Here is a 19,520-nt window from a genome sequence, read left to right as displayed (position 1 = left end):
ATAGGAAGTTAGTCAGAAGCTGACTGGGTTGGAACCAGGCAACATCCTGTGGCAGAGGGTGTTGCAGGGGAAGATTCAGGGGGGTCTCTGTCAGGGGTGGGATCCTGACAGTGGCCTAGCGAACAGAACAGAACGTTACGGAGCCGCGCCTGCACTCGAATGCGGTGGCATCCTAAGAAAGGAAAAGAAGCGAGGTTTATTGTGGAGAAGTGAGAAACGAGATCGCAGCGAAAAGAAGATAAAGCCAGTAGGAGTCGTGCCGTAAGATCGAGGCAACATCCTACTGAGACGCGTAGCCGGTGGCCGGAACGCCGAGGAAGTATTAGGCTCCAAGCAATACTTCAACAGCGGCAGGACAGTTAATTTTAGGTTGGCTGTCTCACCTAAATCACCTAAGCAGACATAGGGGGCAATTGTGGGAGAGGGGCGTCACTAGGGTCCCGGAAGAACTCCAAGCCTACCCATCATACGGGTGCGTCCTATCCATATCATCTGGGGGACGGAGAAGAACATCACAATAGATACGAGTTGTGAGAGAAGAACATCAGAAACAGACACAACAGTTGTGAGGACTATCCCGTGGTGCTCAGCAGGGCGGTACTACAACACACAGGCGCTAGAAGGTAGGCACTAATTTCCACCTGCAAAGGGAACTCTGGATGTGCCTTCGGACCGGCCGGTCTCAGCCAGCCCTGTTAGCAGTACTCTGGATTGAGGATCCTGAAGCCTTCCGTAAAGAGACTGCAACCCTGTGTCCTCGTTATTCATCGTGACCTGCACCACGCACCATCATCACATCTCTCATTGGACGCCCCTTAGCAGGGTCACGGACCGGGTCTAGCCACCGTGACAACCCCAGGACTGAGACAGAGAGGCCCGGTATCGAGCACCCCCCGGCCCTGCGTCTGGGGGCGCTCCACATTCACTCATTAATAAGGCGTACATGAATCGCATACGCTCATTAGTATGGTGTATATGAGTGGCATACGCTCATTAGTAAGGTGTACATGAGTGGCATACGCTCATTAGGCGTATATGAGTGGCATATGCTCATTAGTATGGTGTATATGAGTGGCATACGCTCATTAGTAAGGTGTACATGAGTGGCATACGCTCATTAGTATGATGTACATGAGTGGCATACGCTCATTAGTAAGGTATAGATGAGCGGCATACGCTCATTAGTAAGGTATAGATGAGCGGCATACGTTCATTAGTAAGGTATAGATGAGCGGCATACGCTCATTAGTAAGGTATAGATGAGCGGCATACGCTCATTAGTAAGATGTACATGAGTGGCATACGCTCATTAGTAAGGTGTACATGAGTGGCATACGCTCATTAGTAAGGTGTACATGAGTGGCATATGCTCATTAGTAAGGTGTACATGAGTGGCATATGCTCATTAGTAAGGTGTACATGAGTGGCATAAGACCACAAATACCCAATGAGAGGCAAGAATGTAAAACTCTACAGATAATCCAGAGCAACCAACGACCCATAATTATACCACATATAAACATTACGAAGTGGGTAAATGCCCTGTTGATTATATGACAGAGAAACAGCAACATTACCCCAGTACCCTATATAGAGAGAAAGAAAATAGCAATTTTATAATCACAAAGTATCAATGCAAAATAGGTAAGTAAACTGTATAAAAAATAATGAAAATAACAGTATATTGTACAATAGTTATGCTGGTTCAGAATCTTTGTAATCCAACTATCCGTGTGTTGTTGACTGTGTCCTGGTGGTGATCGAGCACGTGCGCAGAGACAGAAGTCCGTGTTTTACCTTTCCACTTACCAGATGCAGCAAGATTGATAGCTGATAGATGCTTTTGGATCGGTCTCCTAAGCTCCTGCGAGGTCTGACCAACATAGATCTTATTACAAGGATAAATTATAGCATAAATAACATCAAATTTAGCAATTGATGTAAGATTTTAATGAGTAGGCTTTGCCAGAATGGACGACCAGGGAACGGCGCTGCCTTTACCACAGAGAGACATTAAGTTGAAGGATCTTCAGGTTGCAGGTGGGTTAACATTTTTTATTCACACTGATATTAACCAAAATCCATATACACAATGCGTTTCGACTGTTTGGAGCCTTCATCAGGTGTATGCCAGTGTCCCATTCCCTGATGTAGCCGCATATGCGGTGAAACATTTTGGTGGTACTTGTGCTACAGTGTGATTGTACTTCTTTCAGAAAGCTGGTGACTTCCCGGGTGTCACCCATATACCAAATATAGGTATATACCTAACAATATGAGATTGAACAGATTGGGGACAATATTTTGGTAATACCCCACAGCAATTTTAATATATAAAAATAAAAGTTAAATTGCATGACTTATTAGTGAGGGATTTCAATATGGGGTTCCCCCCTTCTTGTTAATAACCACAATGCTGTACACACTTTGCACTGTAAACTCTCATAATTGTGTACCCGATTAGAGTAAACAACAACAAATAATTTTAAGATTTATTTTTTTATTATTTGTTATATTTTTTGCATGTTGCTCATCATTTAGTTCATTTAGTACTAAAATATAGTTCAAATGTAAATAGACTTAAACAAATTCAGCATAGTAATAATTTACAACTATACATCATTTTTGTTAAAAAATACAAAATATGTTTTAAAAGTGCAAAAGGCGTACAAATCTGTACTTCATTACCTCCAATAAGCAGCACATTGAGTTCATGAAGAATACATTTAGTTTTTTTTTATGGTTTATATATTACTCTAATAACATAAAAATCTAAAAATATTATTTATACTAAAGAACATATAAGAATCCAGGACAAATAATGTGCAAAGTGTGCAATGCCATAAAATATCAGATAAGACGACATTTGTCGGCTAAACGTTTCACGCTAGATTTTCTTCTCTTCTTTTTTAAATTACATTCATAGAAGTAAATTAGATTATGTTGAAGACAACATAGAGCAGTGCCGATCCTCAGAGTCAGTGCCGATCTTCAGAGTCAGTGCCGATCTTCAGAGTCAGTGCCGATCCTCAGAGTCAGTGCCGATCCTCAGAGTCAGTGCCGATCTTCAGAGTCAGTGCCGATCCTCAGAGTCAGTGTCGATCCTCAGAGTCAGTGCCGATCCTTAGAGTCAGTGCCGATGATTATCAGTGTCTGTGCCGATCCTCAGGGATGTTTTTCGATCACATTTGTTCCTTAGTGGCTCCCACCATTTCTGGTCTCTGAATTTTAAACTGTGTGAAAATAAGTTTATAATTATTTTTTTTAACTCTTAAAGGGGATTTGCTCTTTGAATAAAAAAAATTAATTTGCCGACCTGAAAGATAAGAAAAATAAGTTTTATTATACTCACCTGCAGGGCGGTCCAGTCCGATGGGTGTCGCAGGTCTGGGTCCGGCGCCTCCCATTTTCTTATGATTGCCACCCTCCTGTTGCTTCATCGTTGTCCGGTATCGCTCTCCTGCGCAGGCATACTTATCTGCCCTGTTGAGGGCAGAGCAAAGTACTGCAGTGCGCAGGCGCTGGGCCTCTCTGTCCTTTCCCGGTGCCTGCGCACTGCAGTAATTTGCTTTGCCCTCAAAAGGGCAGATAAGTATGCCTGCTCAGGAGCTCGATGCTGGGGAGCCATGAAGCAAGCAGGAGGGCGGCGATCATAAGAAGATGGGAGGCGCCGGACCTGGACCTGCGACACCCATCAGACCAGACTGTCCCCCAGAGTATAATAAAGCTTATTTTTCTTATCTTTCAGGTCGGATTGGGGGCTTATCTATAGCATTATAGAATGCTGTATACAAGCCCTGAAAGACGGTGGTCATATCTAATATCGGCCAAACCTGGTGACAGGTTCACTTTAAAGTATTCTACTGTTTTTTTTTCTTATAGTTCTTAGCCATAACTTGGTTACACAATGGTTAGAGACCATAAAATAGCTGTGTGTGTATTCAAATCTGCAGTCATGTCTTACTCTCCTTCCACCACTCTTGAAAATGTAGTTTTGTCTCATTACAAACACATTTGCAGCAGCAATTGTCCTCTCATAGTTCTGCCAGCTCTGCTGCAGAGCTGTGCCTGATTATAACCAACACAGTAGAGTTGAACCTTGTCTCATTGCAAATACGTTTGCAGTGCTGTCAGCTGTGCAGTACTTTTCTTTTCCCCACACTGACTGCCTGTGAGTTGCACTATGAGAGGACAACTGCTGCTGCAAATGTGTTTGCAATGAGATAAAGTTCACTTCTTCTGTACTTTATTAGTTTTGATATCACTGCCGAGCTGTGTGTGACTATGAGAGCAAAGTATCTCACACTGGTAAAGGCCCCTTTCATTTAAAATAATTTCTAGAGGCAGATTCTTGGAGAGATCTATGCCCCACCCATCGATCGTAACAGCTCATTTACATATACTAAAAATATAAATTTCTCTGGAATAAGATATTGGAATGCAGATATCAGGGTATCATTTTATACACCTTCCCATAAAAACGGCTTAAGAGGGATGATCCTACTGACAGATTCCATTTAAGTTATAATTAGTTAAAAAAAAGACTTTTTCTTTACTGTTTGTGAAGTGGCAACTTTGTCCAGACTGGGCCGGAATGATCCCGCCGAAAGGTCACTTCCTGAAGACGCTGATGAATTTGTTTCAAGATCGTATTTTCCAGATTTAGATGATAAGTTGGGAAAATTTGCTCTGGCAAAAGCATCCATATCTAGATTGAGAGAAGGAAAGGTAAAAGTACAATATGTTAGAAGTAATCAATTTGGTTTTCTGCTCTTCTATAATGCGGAGGTATAAGCGTGTAATTCAGAGGATTATGTTCTCAGGGGTTCAGCATCAATGATGACTTCTAAAGTTGCTTCTAATGTAGAGATACACCGTCTTGACAAATAGTAACACCTGGTTGTACTCATACATTTCCAGGAGTAACATCACAATCCAATTATCTAAGGGAAGAGGCTCCAGAATTATAATTTTATTGGGAGTACAGGTAATGGCTCCAAGAAGCAACAAATGAAGAGGGAAAAAGGGAATCTATAAATATAATTAGTACCGCCTCAAAAACGTATAGTGCCATGACTACAGATCTCACCCCCAATGTGTGTCTCCTGAGAGTGGAAGGGGTTAATAGTACCTCTACACCCAATATCTAGTATCACCTTATATATAAATCCGCAGCTAGTATCACCTTATTCATCACATCCACAGCAACTCAATTTCTGCTGCATGGATTCCAGATACTCGGTGTTATGACAATATATCACCAGTAAAAGTGTAGAGAACATGGGCATCACTTACAAATCATTCATAAAATAGTAGAAAAGGGTCTTTTCACTCAATGAGAAGCCAGACTTGCTCCAAACCCCGTTTCCAAGCAGTTAGTAATCCTGAGGATTGTATTCCTGGGTTGGAGTCTGTAATGCCCCCATTACCATCCCTTTTCTTTTTAATAAAGGAGCTGTCCAGTCTCATCACATAGATCACTCAACCTTAAGATAGGTCATCAATATGAAATCAGCAGGGGTCAAACCTCTGGCTCTCCTACCAGTCAGCTGTAATTTGCTTCAGTTTGTTTTGAATAGGAGTTATCCTGCAGTACCTGACAGTGGCCACTACACATTGAATGGAGCTGTTTCATGTGAGCCGCCGGTGGAGTAAATAATGACGAATCTATAGGGGTGCCAGATTTGGGAACCCTACCTGTCTCATATACTGTATATGATCATATCTGATGTTACTGAACAATCCCTTTAAGTGATTCAAGCTCTCTACATACTTCCTAGTGCTGATATTATATAAAACTGACATGTCAGGACAGCCGACATAATCATGAACCAGAACTGTATAGAAAAGGCTCTATGAATGACTTTCCAAGAATCTCCCAAGGTGCCGCAATGAAAAGTAAGTGATATTGCCAATAGATTGTTAGATAGCGATTACTGCATGTGTTGGGGGACACTCACTTTGCAACGGGACTCAGTCACACAGGCACGTTTTTCTCATAAAACAGTCCATGCGATTTATTATGCAGTCATAAACCGGGTCATGCACAGACCATTACACTTCATGGAACACAGTAGGCACCAACCAATGACATTTACAGTAGTTGCGGCTTTATCAGTCACAACTTTCCAAATAACCACTATATTTATCTCACTCATTGAGGCATTGGCCTATATGGTATACAGTATATACTGTATGCTGTGTCTGTGTGATTACAATACAGTGTGTCCGTAAAATCATGGTGTGCTTTTGACCAGTCACTGGAAAGCAACAAAAAACGAAAGAAATGTGAAATCTGCTCCAAATAGAAAAACTCTCCCAGTTTCATACCTATTCAGTGCAGTTCGATGTGGGCTCCATTTGTTGCACTACACCCATCCAAACGATAGTGAAGTTCTTGCCACACACGGGTAAGGACATCTGGTGTAACAGAGTTAATAACGTCTGTGATTCTCTGTTTTAAGTGATTAATGTCGTTGATACGTTCAATGTACACATGTTGCTTCACATAACCCCAAAAGTAAAAGTCTAAGGGCGTCAGATCCGGGGATCGTGGTGGCAACGGCTTGACAGAACCCCTGCCTATCCATTGCCTGGGGAATGTTCTATCCAGAAACTCGCGAGCAATGGTGGCGTAGTATGGATGAGCCGTCCGGTTGAAAGATGACACCTTATGGAAATTGTGGCACTGCATACAATTCCAACATGTCAAGATACGTGTTTGCCGTCACAGACCCTTCTGCAAAAAAAAAATGGGCCTATCACCTTATCATGCATCAGGCCACACCACACGTTCACTTTAGGGGTGTTACGTTCGTACTCAACGTAGGTATGAGGACGTTAAGCAGCCCATATTCGGACGTTATGGAGATGAATATGTCCACCGATACAGAAGGTCGCCTCATTGCTAAACACAATTTTCTGCAAAAATCTTGCATCATTGTCGATCTCATGAAACATATCTGTAGCAAACGCGCATCGTTTGGGTCTATCCGCCGGTTTGATAACGTGCAACAGCCACAATTTGTACCCCGTAAAACAGAGACGTTTCTTTAACACCTTATGAACTGTAGTCTTGCTTAGGTGTAATTGTTGAGCACACGCATGCACGGATTATTTAGGGCTCCTTAGGTAGCTATCCCGTATAGCCTCTACAGACTCGTCACAGACTGATGGCCTACCAGAACAGGGCTTCTCCTCCACCAAACTGCTGGTTTCCTTCAACGGCTTATCCCAGAGAGTAATGTTATTCCTATGTGGTGGCGCTTCGTTATAAACGCGCCGATATTCACGTAGCACTTTGGTCACGGATTTGAATTTAGCGAGCCACAGAACACACTGAATTTCCTCTGTACCGTCCACATCTCGACTGGCATGGAAACCCACACAGTTGGCATAAGCTTGTGGAACAAATGGAGGAGAAAATCCAGCTTCCAAAAATATCAAAATTTATTGAAGATAAAATCCAAGATCCAAAAACATGGTTCACAGGAGAAGAAATGGCAGCATGCTGCCATTTCTTCTCCTGTGAACCATGTTTTTGGATCTTGGATTTTATCTTCAATAAATTTTGATATTTTTGGAAGCTGGATTTTCTCCTCCATTTGTTCCATTGCCTTACGTGAAGACTGCACGTTATCCGGGCTTCCCCACAACAAATGCCTAGTAGGTGAGCTGGTTTTGTCAATTTTTTTTTTTTTTTTTTACTTTTGGCATAAGCTTGTGGTTGCATGATGTCACAGTCCTGGCAGTGTATTTATCGGAATTCAGTTTATCAGGGGTTAATCTGACTGGGGGCTCAGCAACAGCTTAGTTGAGTTTGTGTTTGATTGGTTCTTGTTATCTCTCCTCATGAACAGGTCTGATATGATTGGGCCAGAGAAAGAGCGCCAAAATGTAAACTATAAATAGATCCTGTGACTGGTCAAAAGTGCACCATGACTTTACGGACACACTGTATTTGTGCTTTTTATTGGTTGCCTCTTTTGAATTATCCAGCAGAAAATATTCAGAATATTCCTACTTACCCGTATGCTGGAAATTGGTTCTCTCTTCGTCATATGTAAACCACATTCTTGAGTCACGTCTCTCTTTGAATAAACTAAAGAATAAGGGATGGAAAGATAATTCTGTGAGATTGTATCAGCCGATCCTAAGCCGTAGATGTATTTGGTATATAGATGTGATCCATACACATACGTTTATTTTCCATTATATTTCTCCTCCATGCACTTTACACAAGTATAACAGATGAGTACACTGGTGCACTGTTTTGTGTTTTTGTATGTTTATCCCCTTTGTTGTCTTTTTATTTGCCCTTTACAGACTTGTTATTAGGAAAACAGGTAAGGATGACAACCCCAACAGAGGATTAACAGGAAAATAAAGTAATAGTAAGGACTCAGAGATGTTCTTCTTTTTTCTGGACACTGCATGTGACTTAACAAATATGTATTTTGTTTTAAAATGACCAGAAAAGAAAGAGTTTGTCCCACGTTGTTCTGGACTGCATGGCTCACCAGCCTCCCAACTTGGTGCTTACTGTGGGGTAGTTTGCTACTGCTTGGTTGACATACAGCACCATAACCAGGACTGCTGAGCCAAACTGTGCACTCCCGATTATGCTACATAATGGTGGCTTTGCCTCTGCCACATTGGAGGGGCACAGATGCACTGCAGCTAGCCTGGATTAGGCGCTAAGGGTATGTGTCCACGGTCTGGAATCCCAGCGCTTTGGACGCAGCGGATACCCCGCTCCGCCCAAAGCGCTGCCCCCTTTTGTACGCGCTGTGATTCCACCTGTGTTCATTGAACACAGGCAGAATCACCGCATCCTATACATAGACTGTGTTATTTATCTTGCGGAGACTGTGTGTCTCTGCAAGATAAATAGACATGCTGCAGTCTATAAAGACGCGTCACATGTCTGGTTGCGCAGGTCTGCCACCTGCTTGTTTGTACGCATAGTGGAGATGGGATTTCATAAAATCCCCTCCACTATGCTGTAACATCTGGATGCTGTGGATTGGACACTGCCAATACGCCCCGTGGAAACATACCCTTAGACTGTGCTTCGGTGATCAGTGCAGTGCTTACAAGCTCAATAGAAAAGAGCCTGTAAACACTAGTCTTGTCCAGCTAACATGTTCGCTATACCATAAACAATAAAATAAAAAATGACTCCGTTCTTAAGACTAGAAGAGAAATGTAAAGAAGCCCTCCTTCCATCAAAGTAAGTTTTTATACTATAATATATTACAAACATCATATAATGTAACACTGTGTATTTACAATTGCTGATTTTGCCCTCTATATACTGTAGAAACATGAGATCTGTTTTCTATGCATGAGACATCATTAGAACTACAATTCCACATCACTACAAAGTCCCTGGCTGGGGTCATGAGTTGAAAAGGAGGTGGACCAGGGATGTAGAATTGTAGTTCTAATGATGACTCATGCAGAGAAAAAAGACCTCCTGTTTCTACATAGATTTTAGAAGGATTCAGCTAGTCAGTTTTAATCATGTGATGTCATAGAAATAATGAAAAAGAGAAGAATTAGGTGGGTAGAAAGGCAAAATGAGCAATTGTAAGTACACAGTGCTGTATAATATGATGATTAAGAGGATAAATACTTTGATGGAAGGAGGATTGTTTTTTTAAAGAATCACTCCCAAAATAGGTTTTATTCCCTAAACCTTCCTAAATATAAGTAATAATATATACACAGATCACCGCCTTCCCCCGTTCCCAGCGCTGCTCCACTCCTCTTCTCACTCACTTGACTTAAATTGAAATATGTGAGCGGGAAGTCACTTATACAATGTAAGTCCATGGAGCGTGACAACAAAGTGTTTTATTGCACTTACACTACATTACATACACAATGAGACAGGTTTAGGGAATATAACATTCCTGGAAGTGCTTTATAAGATGGGACTATCCCTTTAAGCATTTTCACTATCTATCTGTCTATTATTCCGGATGGAAAACCAGGTGACTATTATAAAAGAAGCATTGTGGATCAGATATTATAAAGTCTCATCCACACGCAGCAGGGGAGAACTTTGCAGCATAAATTGATCACTGCTGTGGATTTGCAGAAGATCAGTTTATACCGATTTCACCCTTTGAAATGCAATGGATCAAGGTCCAGTGTGGTCATACTATTTAATGACCCCCATTCCACTGATAGAATTTTCCCAGATTAGACAAACCTGAACATCCTTTTCTTCCTCAGGACATACACTGCGAAAATCACAACGATGAGAAGCAGGAGGATTCCGCCAATCAGTCCAAATATTAACCCGTAAAATCCAGACGTTCGCACGTACAGCTCACATTGCTCTCCTTGGAACTGGTAGAAATTAGACTTGTAGCACCTAGAGCAAAGGATAGTTTCAATGCAACGTCTACATTATCTGCTGACATTACCTATCACTTATGATAGGCATGTCTTTCTTTATAATTAGGCATCTTAATACCCATGAGATCAAGACCTATGATCCTTTCATCTACGGTGAGAATGATTTTAAAACTATGTTGCCCATTGCTACAATTGATTCATGTGCATTTTTGGAAAATTATTTAGATCTATAATGTACCGATCAATGAGTATTAGTGACAACCAGTGACTATCTTGACCACCGAGGGATATTCTGATGAAGGACTTAAATGAGAGGAGGCAACCACATTGATAGCGAGATGTTTTATCAGAATACTCCTTTAGGGTGGTACCATTGTTAACACTAAATGGAAATTAAAAGGGTTGTTCCAGCCTTAAGGTACAAGTCTGCAGTCACTCACACACTGCTCGTTGTGAGGATTTTCCAGAGACATCTGCGGGTGCGTGTCCACAAGTTTGTGATTTGAATACACGTAGTCACATGCCAACTAGACGTGAGTGGCCTCGCTCTATGCAAGTGTATTGAAGGAGGTTCTACACGTCTAGTTGGAATGTGGCTGGTCATATGACACCACAGGTCGCAATGTGAGGATTCACAAGTCTGCGATCACATAGAGTGACTGCAGACTTGTACCTTAAGACTCGAATACCCCTTTCATTATGCTCCAACACTGACTTTTCACCACTGCAGCCGATCACCGGGTTCATTGGCTCATGCTATGTACATTGACAGTGACTGACTGCCGCTGTAGTCAAGATGTCACAGCTGTAGCCAATAGACAATCACCGCAGGCTGCGGAGACAAGCCGGCACTGAAGCAGAGGAGGGAAAGTAATGCTCAGTTTGTTATTACCCAGTGAAAGCATTTTGGGGGAAAACTTCATTTTCGGAAAACCCCTATAACAGAAAGATAAACATATACTTACTGACATATGGAGCCATTTTTTGCATTGAAACATTCTCCATTATAATTGCAGTAGGCTGGGTGATTGAAGCATGGCCCGCTGCAGTAACAGTTCTGATCACTACACGTCACTATGTAGCCAGCGTAGCCCAGAGAACAATTCACATATGGCATCATCTGTCCTACATCTGTAATATTTAAGAGATAAAGATTATTGTATCCAATACTGTTAGAAGAAAGGAAACATTAAAATAACAAACGTTATCCATCCAATTTGTCTAAAAGTTGCACTAAATGTTGATGTTTTAAAGGAAACCTGTTAGGTCCGCCAACACTTTCAGACTGCATCAATGAACTTTTAGTTCTTTATTCCAGTAATGTTTTTATTACTGCATATCTTTTCGTAAAATCAACTTATATCGATCAGTTTGCTGCATGCTAGTGAATCAGGACTAGTCAGGGAAGGTTTTTACTAAGTGGGACTAGTAAAGGTACAAAAGCGGCAGTCATGCTAGGACATGGTTAACGTCCTGTTCTCTCAGGGTTAATGTTGTTGGCATTTCTTTCAAGATAGGAGGGGTATTTATACTCAGTCCTAGCTGGGTTTAACTGTCAGCTATATGTTCTGCTTTAGTCTGTGTGCTTGACCCCTGGAGTGTGTGCCCGGTTTGCACTGTGTTTATCTTGCTCTCCTTGTGTTACTCTGTTTGCTATTCTGGATTTCTGACCTCTGGCTTTGCTTCTGACATTCCTCAGTCTCTCCCTTTTGGTACCTCGTGATCTCCTGGCTCCGATCTTTGCTTGTTTGGTAACTGTCTAGTATTTATCCCTTCTCTGTTCCCCGGCGTCTGGCTCCACACCCTGACCTCATATCACTCTGTCACATGTTTAAGGTCCTGTTGGTTATCAGGTTAGTACCCGGCGTTTAGCTCAGCTCCGTTGCTGCTGTGTGCAGCTCTACCTGCAGCATTAATACCCGGGAACTGTGACACATGTCTTGTATCACAATACAAATATCCATTAATGATGTTTCCAATCACCAATCGTTTGTCCAAGGTTTGAAGAATAGCTACGTTTAAAGGAGTTTCCAGGCCGTCTGATTGGTACTGTACTCTCCATTGTTACTCAGGCACACTGCAGTGCAAACTACGCCGGGGACTAATTCTGAGTTCCCTCATTCTGCTGATTGTTGGTCATGAGGCTTTGACCCCCCACCGATCGCAGTCACTGTAAAGCACCAGCCCTATGGCTATGTGCACACAGTTTTTTTAGCGGCAGTGAAAAATAGCACATTTTTCAATCAGAAATTGCTCCAGAAAACACTCATTCAAGGTGATTTTTTTTGGTCCTCAAACCCTTTTAATTTTTTTTAGCATTTTGTTGACATGTTCTTAAAGCGTTTTCTATATAAAGTTAGCCTTTTTTAAGTTTATTTATTTTATGGATGATTTTTTCACTTTTTTAAAATACCCATTAAACAAAAATGCTCAGTAAGATGCTCGGGTGTCTTTGTAGCCCTCCCATTGACTTTTATTGTAAAGTATTGAGCCTCTTCACAGCGGAAAACGCCTGAAGAACGGATCGGTCACTTATTTAACCTGCTTTTTGACTTTGGAAAACTGAAGCTAATTAAAAACTATCAAAAGACTGAACATATGATGAGTTGAAGAGGAAGAATTCAAGCTTTGATGATGTGGAGATGTGAAAACTTACTTGTTATCGCAGGCGATTGAGGGTCTACTTTAGAAATGGAGACACTGGCGTTCAGCTCTTCTGCGAGTCCTGGGAGTGACTGCTTCAGCGAGTTGTTCACAGCCAATTCCAAATCTTTGTTCAGGAAGGTGATGCCCGTCTGATTGTTGGGATAGTCGTAGATAGCAGTGCTGTTCACAATAATACTGCCATTCCTATAAATCAGTGATACCGCCATGTTAAAGATTAAAACTCCCAATTTTGTCTGGTCTATTGATATAAACTCTCTCGTCTGGTCTGTACACATAAAACACTTCTGTGATACTTCCATAGATGGATTTATTTTTCCTCCAGTATGGATTGTCCTTGTGGGTGTACAATATATATTTTTTACAATTCTATAAATGGGCCCAAGAAAGACCCACCATCTAGATACTAGTTCACATGACTATGGTTGGACCAGGAGGTACGAGACCTCTAGTCCTGTAGTGATAATCTCCTGCTGATAAACCACTGATTGTATTGAAAAAGCAAAACACAGCCCAGTAAGTGACACATCACTGGAATCAAACTCTCTTTCCCTGCATCAAAAATTCTAAAAATTTACTGTTTTTTTTTTTCCCCTCCTGCCTGACATTTGCCTATATAAAAAGGATAATACAGTCCCTAAAATCGAGAATATTATTGATTTTTCTACTAATTTACCTGTAACCTTACATACAATAAATTACCTGAAGCCGTGGATGACCACTTTCGAAAAGTACTTAGGTGCTGCTCTCTTGAAAGCAAGATTTAGCTGCAAAAAAATAAATAAAAAATAAAAATAGTATATGAAAGAGGAGAGCAGTAACGAGAATTTTAGTGTTATTTTTCTGTTTTTCTTTTGTGAATATTTTATTTTTTTTTGTAGAAAAGTAAAAACAGAAAGTGCAGATGTATTGGATGTCACAAATTATACAGATTATCTAATTCATACTTGACTTTTTTTTTTGTCATTTTTTTTATTTAATCGTATGAACATTTATTTAAACATCATATAAGAATAAATAACATTTTTTTTGTCATTTTTTTGTGTTAGTATTTTTCTACCTGTGAATATGAATCTATTAATTCCTATTTAAACACATAGGAGCCAACCCGCGCCGGACGGGGGAGAGGCTTATATAAACACTGCCCAAAATGGACATTATCGGGTGGATCCCGGGAGCCACGGAGAGAGGGGGGCATAAAGAGTAACTGTCATTTCAGGAGAACTTGCAGCGGAATGTCTGTCTTGCCCAATAATTATAGCTCCTCCCTCTTTGCCCCTCCCATCTTCATAGAACTTTATGAGCACCAACGGCCATCTCTTGTATCTTTGCAAATGAAAATTGAAAATCATATCCTAATTATTTTGAGTTGAAGCCATTTGCACAGAGTGATTATTTTATTAAACATAATGGATTAACCAATGTAGCACAGGGCTGGAGTCTTATGATGGGGAAAGACCTGATTTTAGTCATTGGACCTTTTTTTTTACTTTTTTCCCCAATGTTCACAGACTTTTAATATGACAATTGTGGGAATTCTTCAATATGTAGTAACCTCCATCAATAAGAAGTAAACAATATACAACAATGAATATTCTATAGATACAAAAGCTGGTCACATATTGGAACAATTCTGTGTCTTCACTGACTTATTCTTACCACAATTTCCACTTGTGCATATAGGGTCAAGTACTGTAGGGACGATGGGTTGGTTAAAGAAATATCGAATATCGCGTTTATGGTGATCTCAACAGAGATGTTACGTGTTGGGCCTTTATCTGTAAAGGAAAACTATTTAGTAACACAGAAATGAGACTTCCAGTAATAATTTACTTTTATAATAAAATTCTATCTGAATACAGACAATATAGGGAACCTTACATATGGAACAGAGTCTGACCTGCCAAACAATTGCTCTTATCACTAGCTCATTTATCTGGTATCTCTATCTAGTGGTGGATATAAGAGCAAGTGCAGACAAATCTATTTTTTGTCCGAGTGTGTTCCAACAAAGCATCAGATTGCACCCAGACCAATGTTATGTACTTGTCCGATTTTTCTCCTGATCGCAGCATGCCTGAGTTTGATCCGATATTTCGATTGCACTCACCTATCCAAGTCAATGAGTCCATAGAAAGCATCAGACTGCACTTGGATGCCATATGAGTGCAGTCTAATTTCCACAGACTGACACAATGGAGAAGATGGAGAATTATTTTTCTCCATTTTATCCTCGTCCTGGAGAATTGGATCGCACTATATTGACACTCTTATCAAAAAATGAACAGAGTCTAATCAGAATATCATTCCCATAATCGACCCGATTCTCTCAGGTGAGAGAATCCATGGCCATCTGCACCTGCCCAAAGGTAAAGCTATTTGATGGAAAGCAAAAGAAGCAGAACAACAGGGCTCTTACTACATGCCCCGAAGGAGTCTCATTGGCTATATGCTAGGTATCCTACCATGTTGAATTTCTCTATGTGGCCACTAAACCACCAACACCGTGACTGACAGCAAAAAATATAATTTTACTTATACTTTTACATATACTTTACTTTTACTTAATATAACTTACTTATCACGGCTGCCGTCTCATTTTGTCCATATAGACAGTCACTTCCTGTGAAATCTCTACTGCAAACACAAGTGCAGGTGCCATTTATGTTTGAGCACTGCTGGTTTTCCAAGATGGGACATTGTAGTTCAGTAGTATGTACAGATGTTTTAGATGGAGTAGATATTTTTCTGGTGGTTGTCACAATGGCAGTAGTATTAAGGTTGCTGTGTGATGATGATGAAGAGGATGCTTTCACGGTGGTGTAATTTAGTGTTGGGTTCAAAGACGTTTGTGTGATGTTCTTGGAAGCGGAGGTGGAATGAAGATTTTCAGTGGCAGATCCAGTTGGATTACTTAAACTTACTGAATCCGTTAGGACAGTGGTGGACAGAGTTGCAGATGTTGAATGTGTTTTTTGAGTAGGGTTGGTAAGGTAAGATGAAGATGTTTGTGTTGTTCTGGATGGCAATGATATTTTTTCAGTTTCAAAACTTGTACCATCTTTTGGAACAGTGATGGCAGTGGAAGATGTTAAAAGAGTGATATTGACCTCTGGAGAGATAGACGATTCTGACACACTTAGTATTGTACTTGTTGACATTGACTCCAGTGCTTGAGTTGATGAAAGAGTGTAATCCACCTTAGGAGAAAGTGTCTCTTCAGACTTCAGTGTTTCAATTTCTGTTGTAGTTGGTTGTTCAGAAGTTGTAGTGGGAACTTGGCTTGTTTGCTTAGTTGTTAAAACAACTTCTGAGGTTGTCTCTGGTAACCAGGTAGAAGAAACAGTTGAAAAGAGGTTTGATGGTTCTGTAGAAAATGTGCCATTTTCCTTAGTTCTGGTAAGGGTAACTGATTCAGTGGAAAGCTCAGAAGTATGAACGGTCTTAATTCCTGTGGGTCCAGAAGTCGATATATAATTCCCAGTTGACAGATGAGGTGTTTCTTTGGTTGTCGGTTCTCGAGATGCTGAAGTCTTTGTTGCTTCTGTATGTAATTGAGTAGATGTAAGTGACGATAGAGATGAAGTATAATCAGTCATTTTGGAAATGATGTCTTCTGAAGTTGATTCTGCCGAAACTGATGTGCTTGAGGAAGCCACTGTCGATTCTGTTACAGAAGTAACTCCAGTTTCCTCAGTTGCAGTAGGTTTAGTTGAAAATGGGGAAAGTGTTGTGGTGAAGGTACTTTCAATCAGAAGAGTTATTGCAGCTGTTGGGGTTGAGGATAGACTATTAGTCATATCAGGAGAAAGTGTTTCTTCAGACTTCGATGTTGATATTTTTGTTGTAGTTGGTGGTCCAGAAGATATAGTGGAATGCTGACTTGATTGAGTAGTTGTTAATAAAACCTCTGAAGTTGTCTCTGGTAATAAAGTGGATGGAAATGCTGACAAGGTAACTGATGGTTCCATTGAAAGTGTGGCACTTTCTTCACTTTTAGTAGGAGTAACTGATTTAGTAAAAAGCTCAGAAGTAAAGACAGTCTTCATTTCTGTTTGACCAGAAGTTGATATATGTTCCTCAGTTGACAGCTCAGTTGTATGAGTGGAGTTAGGTTCTTGAGATGCTAAAATCTCAGTTGTTTCTGTGTGTAGTTGTGTGGATGTCTGTGACATTAGAGTTGAAGTATGATCTATCCCTGTGGTAGATATCTTCTCTGTAATTGGTTCTGTGGACACTAGTGTCCTAGAGGACACTGGAGTTGATTCTCTTATAGAAGGCATGCTAGTTCCCACACTCACAGTAGGTTTGGTTGAAAATGTGGAATGTAAGGTAGAGAGACTTTCAACTGGAAGAGTAATCGCTGTTATGGAAATGGTCTCAATTGTTGGAGATGATGACAGAGTTGTAGCTACCCCAGGAGAAAGTGTCTCTTCAGACTTAGTTGATTCTATTTTTGTTGCACTTTGTGTTTCATAAGTCGAAATGGGGACATGGCTTGTTTGCGCAGTTGTTAACACAACTCCTGAAGTTGTCTCTGGTAACAAGGTGGATGAAAGAGTTGGCAAAAAGGTTGATGGTTCTGTAGAAAATGTGCCACTTTCTTTAGTTCTGGTAAGGGTAACTGAGTCAGTGGAAAGATCAGAAGTATACATGGTCTTAATTCCTGTTGGTCCAGAAGTCGATATAAAATTCCCAGTTGACAGATGAGGTGTTTCTTTGGTTGACGGCTCTCGAGATGCTGAAGTCTGTGTTGCTTCTGTATGTAATTGAGTAGATGTAGGTGACGATAGAGATGAAGTGTAATCAGTCATTTTGGAAATGATGTCTTCTGAAGTTGATTCTGCCGAAACTGATGTGCTTGAGGAAGCCAATGTCGATTCTGTTACAGAAGAAACTCCAGTTTCCTCAGTTGCAGTAGGTTTAGTTGAAAATGTGGAAAGTGTTGTGGTGAAGGTACTTTCAATCGGAAGAGTTATTGCAGCTGTTGGGGTTGAGGATAGAGTGTTAGTCACCTCAGGAGAAACTGTTTCTTCAGACATTGGTGTTGATATTTTTGTTGTAGTTGGTGGTTCAGAAGATATAGTGGAATGCTGACTTGATTGAGTAGTTGTTAATAAAACCTCTGAAGTTGTCTCTGGTAATAAAGTGGATGGAAGTGCTGACGACGTAACTGATGGTTCTGTTGAAAGTGTGGCAGTTTCCTCACTTTTAGTAGGAGTAACTGATTTAGTAAAAAGCTCAGAAGTAAAGACAGTCTTCATTTCTGTTTGACCAGAAGTCGATATATGTTCCTCAGTTGACAGCTCAGTTGTATGAGTGGAGGTAGGTTCTTGAGATGCTAAAATCTCAGTTGTTTCTGTGTGTAGTTGTGTGGATGTCTGTGACATTAGAGTTGAAGTATGATCTATCCCTGTGGTAGATATCTTTTCTGTAATTGGTTCTGTGGACACTAGTGTCCTTGAGGACACTGGAGTTAATTCTGTTACAGAAGGCATGCTAGTTCCCACACTCACAGTAGGTTTGGTTGAAAATGTGGAATGTAAGGAGGAGAGACTTTCAACTGGAAGAGTAATCGCTGTTATGGAAATGGTCTCAATTGTTGGAGATGATGACAGAGTGGTAGCTACCCCAGGAGAAAGTGTCTCTTCAGACTTCGTTGATTCTATTTTTGTTGCACTTTGTGTTTCATAAGTCGAAGTGGGGACATGGCTTGTTTGCGCAGTTGTTAACACAACTCCTGAAGTTGTCTCTGGTAACAAGGTGGATGAAAGAGTTGGCAAAAAGGTTGATGGTTCTGTAGAAAATGTGCCACTTTCTTTAGTTCTGGTAAGGGTAACTGATTCAGTGGAAAGATCAGAAGTATACATGGTCTTAATTCCTTTTGGTCCAGAAGTCGATATAAAATTCCCAGTTGACAGATGAGGTGTTTCTTTGGTTGACGGTTCTCGAGATGCTGAAGTCTCTGTTGCTTCTGTATGTAATTGAGTAGATGTAGGTGACGATAGAGATGAAGTGTAATCAGTCATTTTGGAAATGATGTCTTCTGAAGTTGATTCTGCCGAAACTGATGTGCTTGAGGAAGCCAATTTTGATTCTGTTACAGAAGAAACTCCAGTTTCCTCAGTTGCAGTAGGTTTAGTTGAAAATGGGGAAAGTGTTGTGGTGAAGGTACTTTCAATCGGAAGAGTTATTGCAGCTGTTGGGGTTGAGGATAGAGTGTTAGTCACCTCAGGAGAAACTGTTTCTTCAGACATTGGTGTTGATATTTTTGTTGTAGTTGGTGGTTCAGAAGATATAGTGGAATGCTGACTTGATTGAGTAGTTGTTAATAAAACCTCTGAAGTTGTCTCTGGTAATAAAGTGGATGGAAGTGCTGACAACGTAACTGATGGTTCTGTTGAAAGTGTGGCACTTTCCTCACTTTTAGTAGGAGTAACTGATTTAGTAAAAAGCTCAGAAGTAAAGACAGTCTTCATTTCTGTTTG

At 40.7% G+C, this 19,520-nt stretch overlaps 1 protein-coding gene across 1 annotated transcript; it reads right to left on the bottom strand.

Moving 5' to 3' along the window:
• Positions 1–2,114: 2,114 nt before the first annotated feature.
• Positions 2,115–16,652, bottom strand: LOC143764579 (uncharacterized). Its single transcript, XM_077250280.1, has 9 exons — positions 15,611–16,652; positions 14,692–14,810; positions 13,735–13,799; positions 13,025–13,218; positions 11,334–11,499; positions 10,220–10,384; positions 8,028–8,101; positions 4,557–4,708; positions 2,115–3,233 (listed from the first exon to the last, which is right to left on the bottom strand). Exons 1-9 carry the CDS (start codon positions 16,629–16,631, stop codon positions 3,183–3,185), a joined length of 2,007 nt encoding a protein of 668 aa, XP_077106395.1. The 5' UTR covers positions 16,632–16,652; the 3' UTR covers positions 2,115–3,182.
• Positions 16,653–19,520: the final 2,868 nt, after the last annotated feature.

The sequence above is a fragment of the Ranitomeya variabilis genome, chromosome 4 (genome assembly GCF_051348905.1).
Source record: "Ranitomeya variabilis isolate aRanVar5 chromosome 4, aRanVar5.hap1, whole genome shotgun sequence".
NCBI classification, from domain to species: domain Eukaryota; kingdom Metazoa; phylum Chordata; class Amphibia; order Anura; family Dendrobatidae; genus Ranitomeya; species Ranitomeya variabilis.
This window is presented reverse-complemented; position numbering and strand designations above follow the sequence as displayed.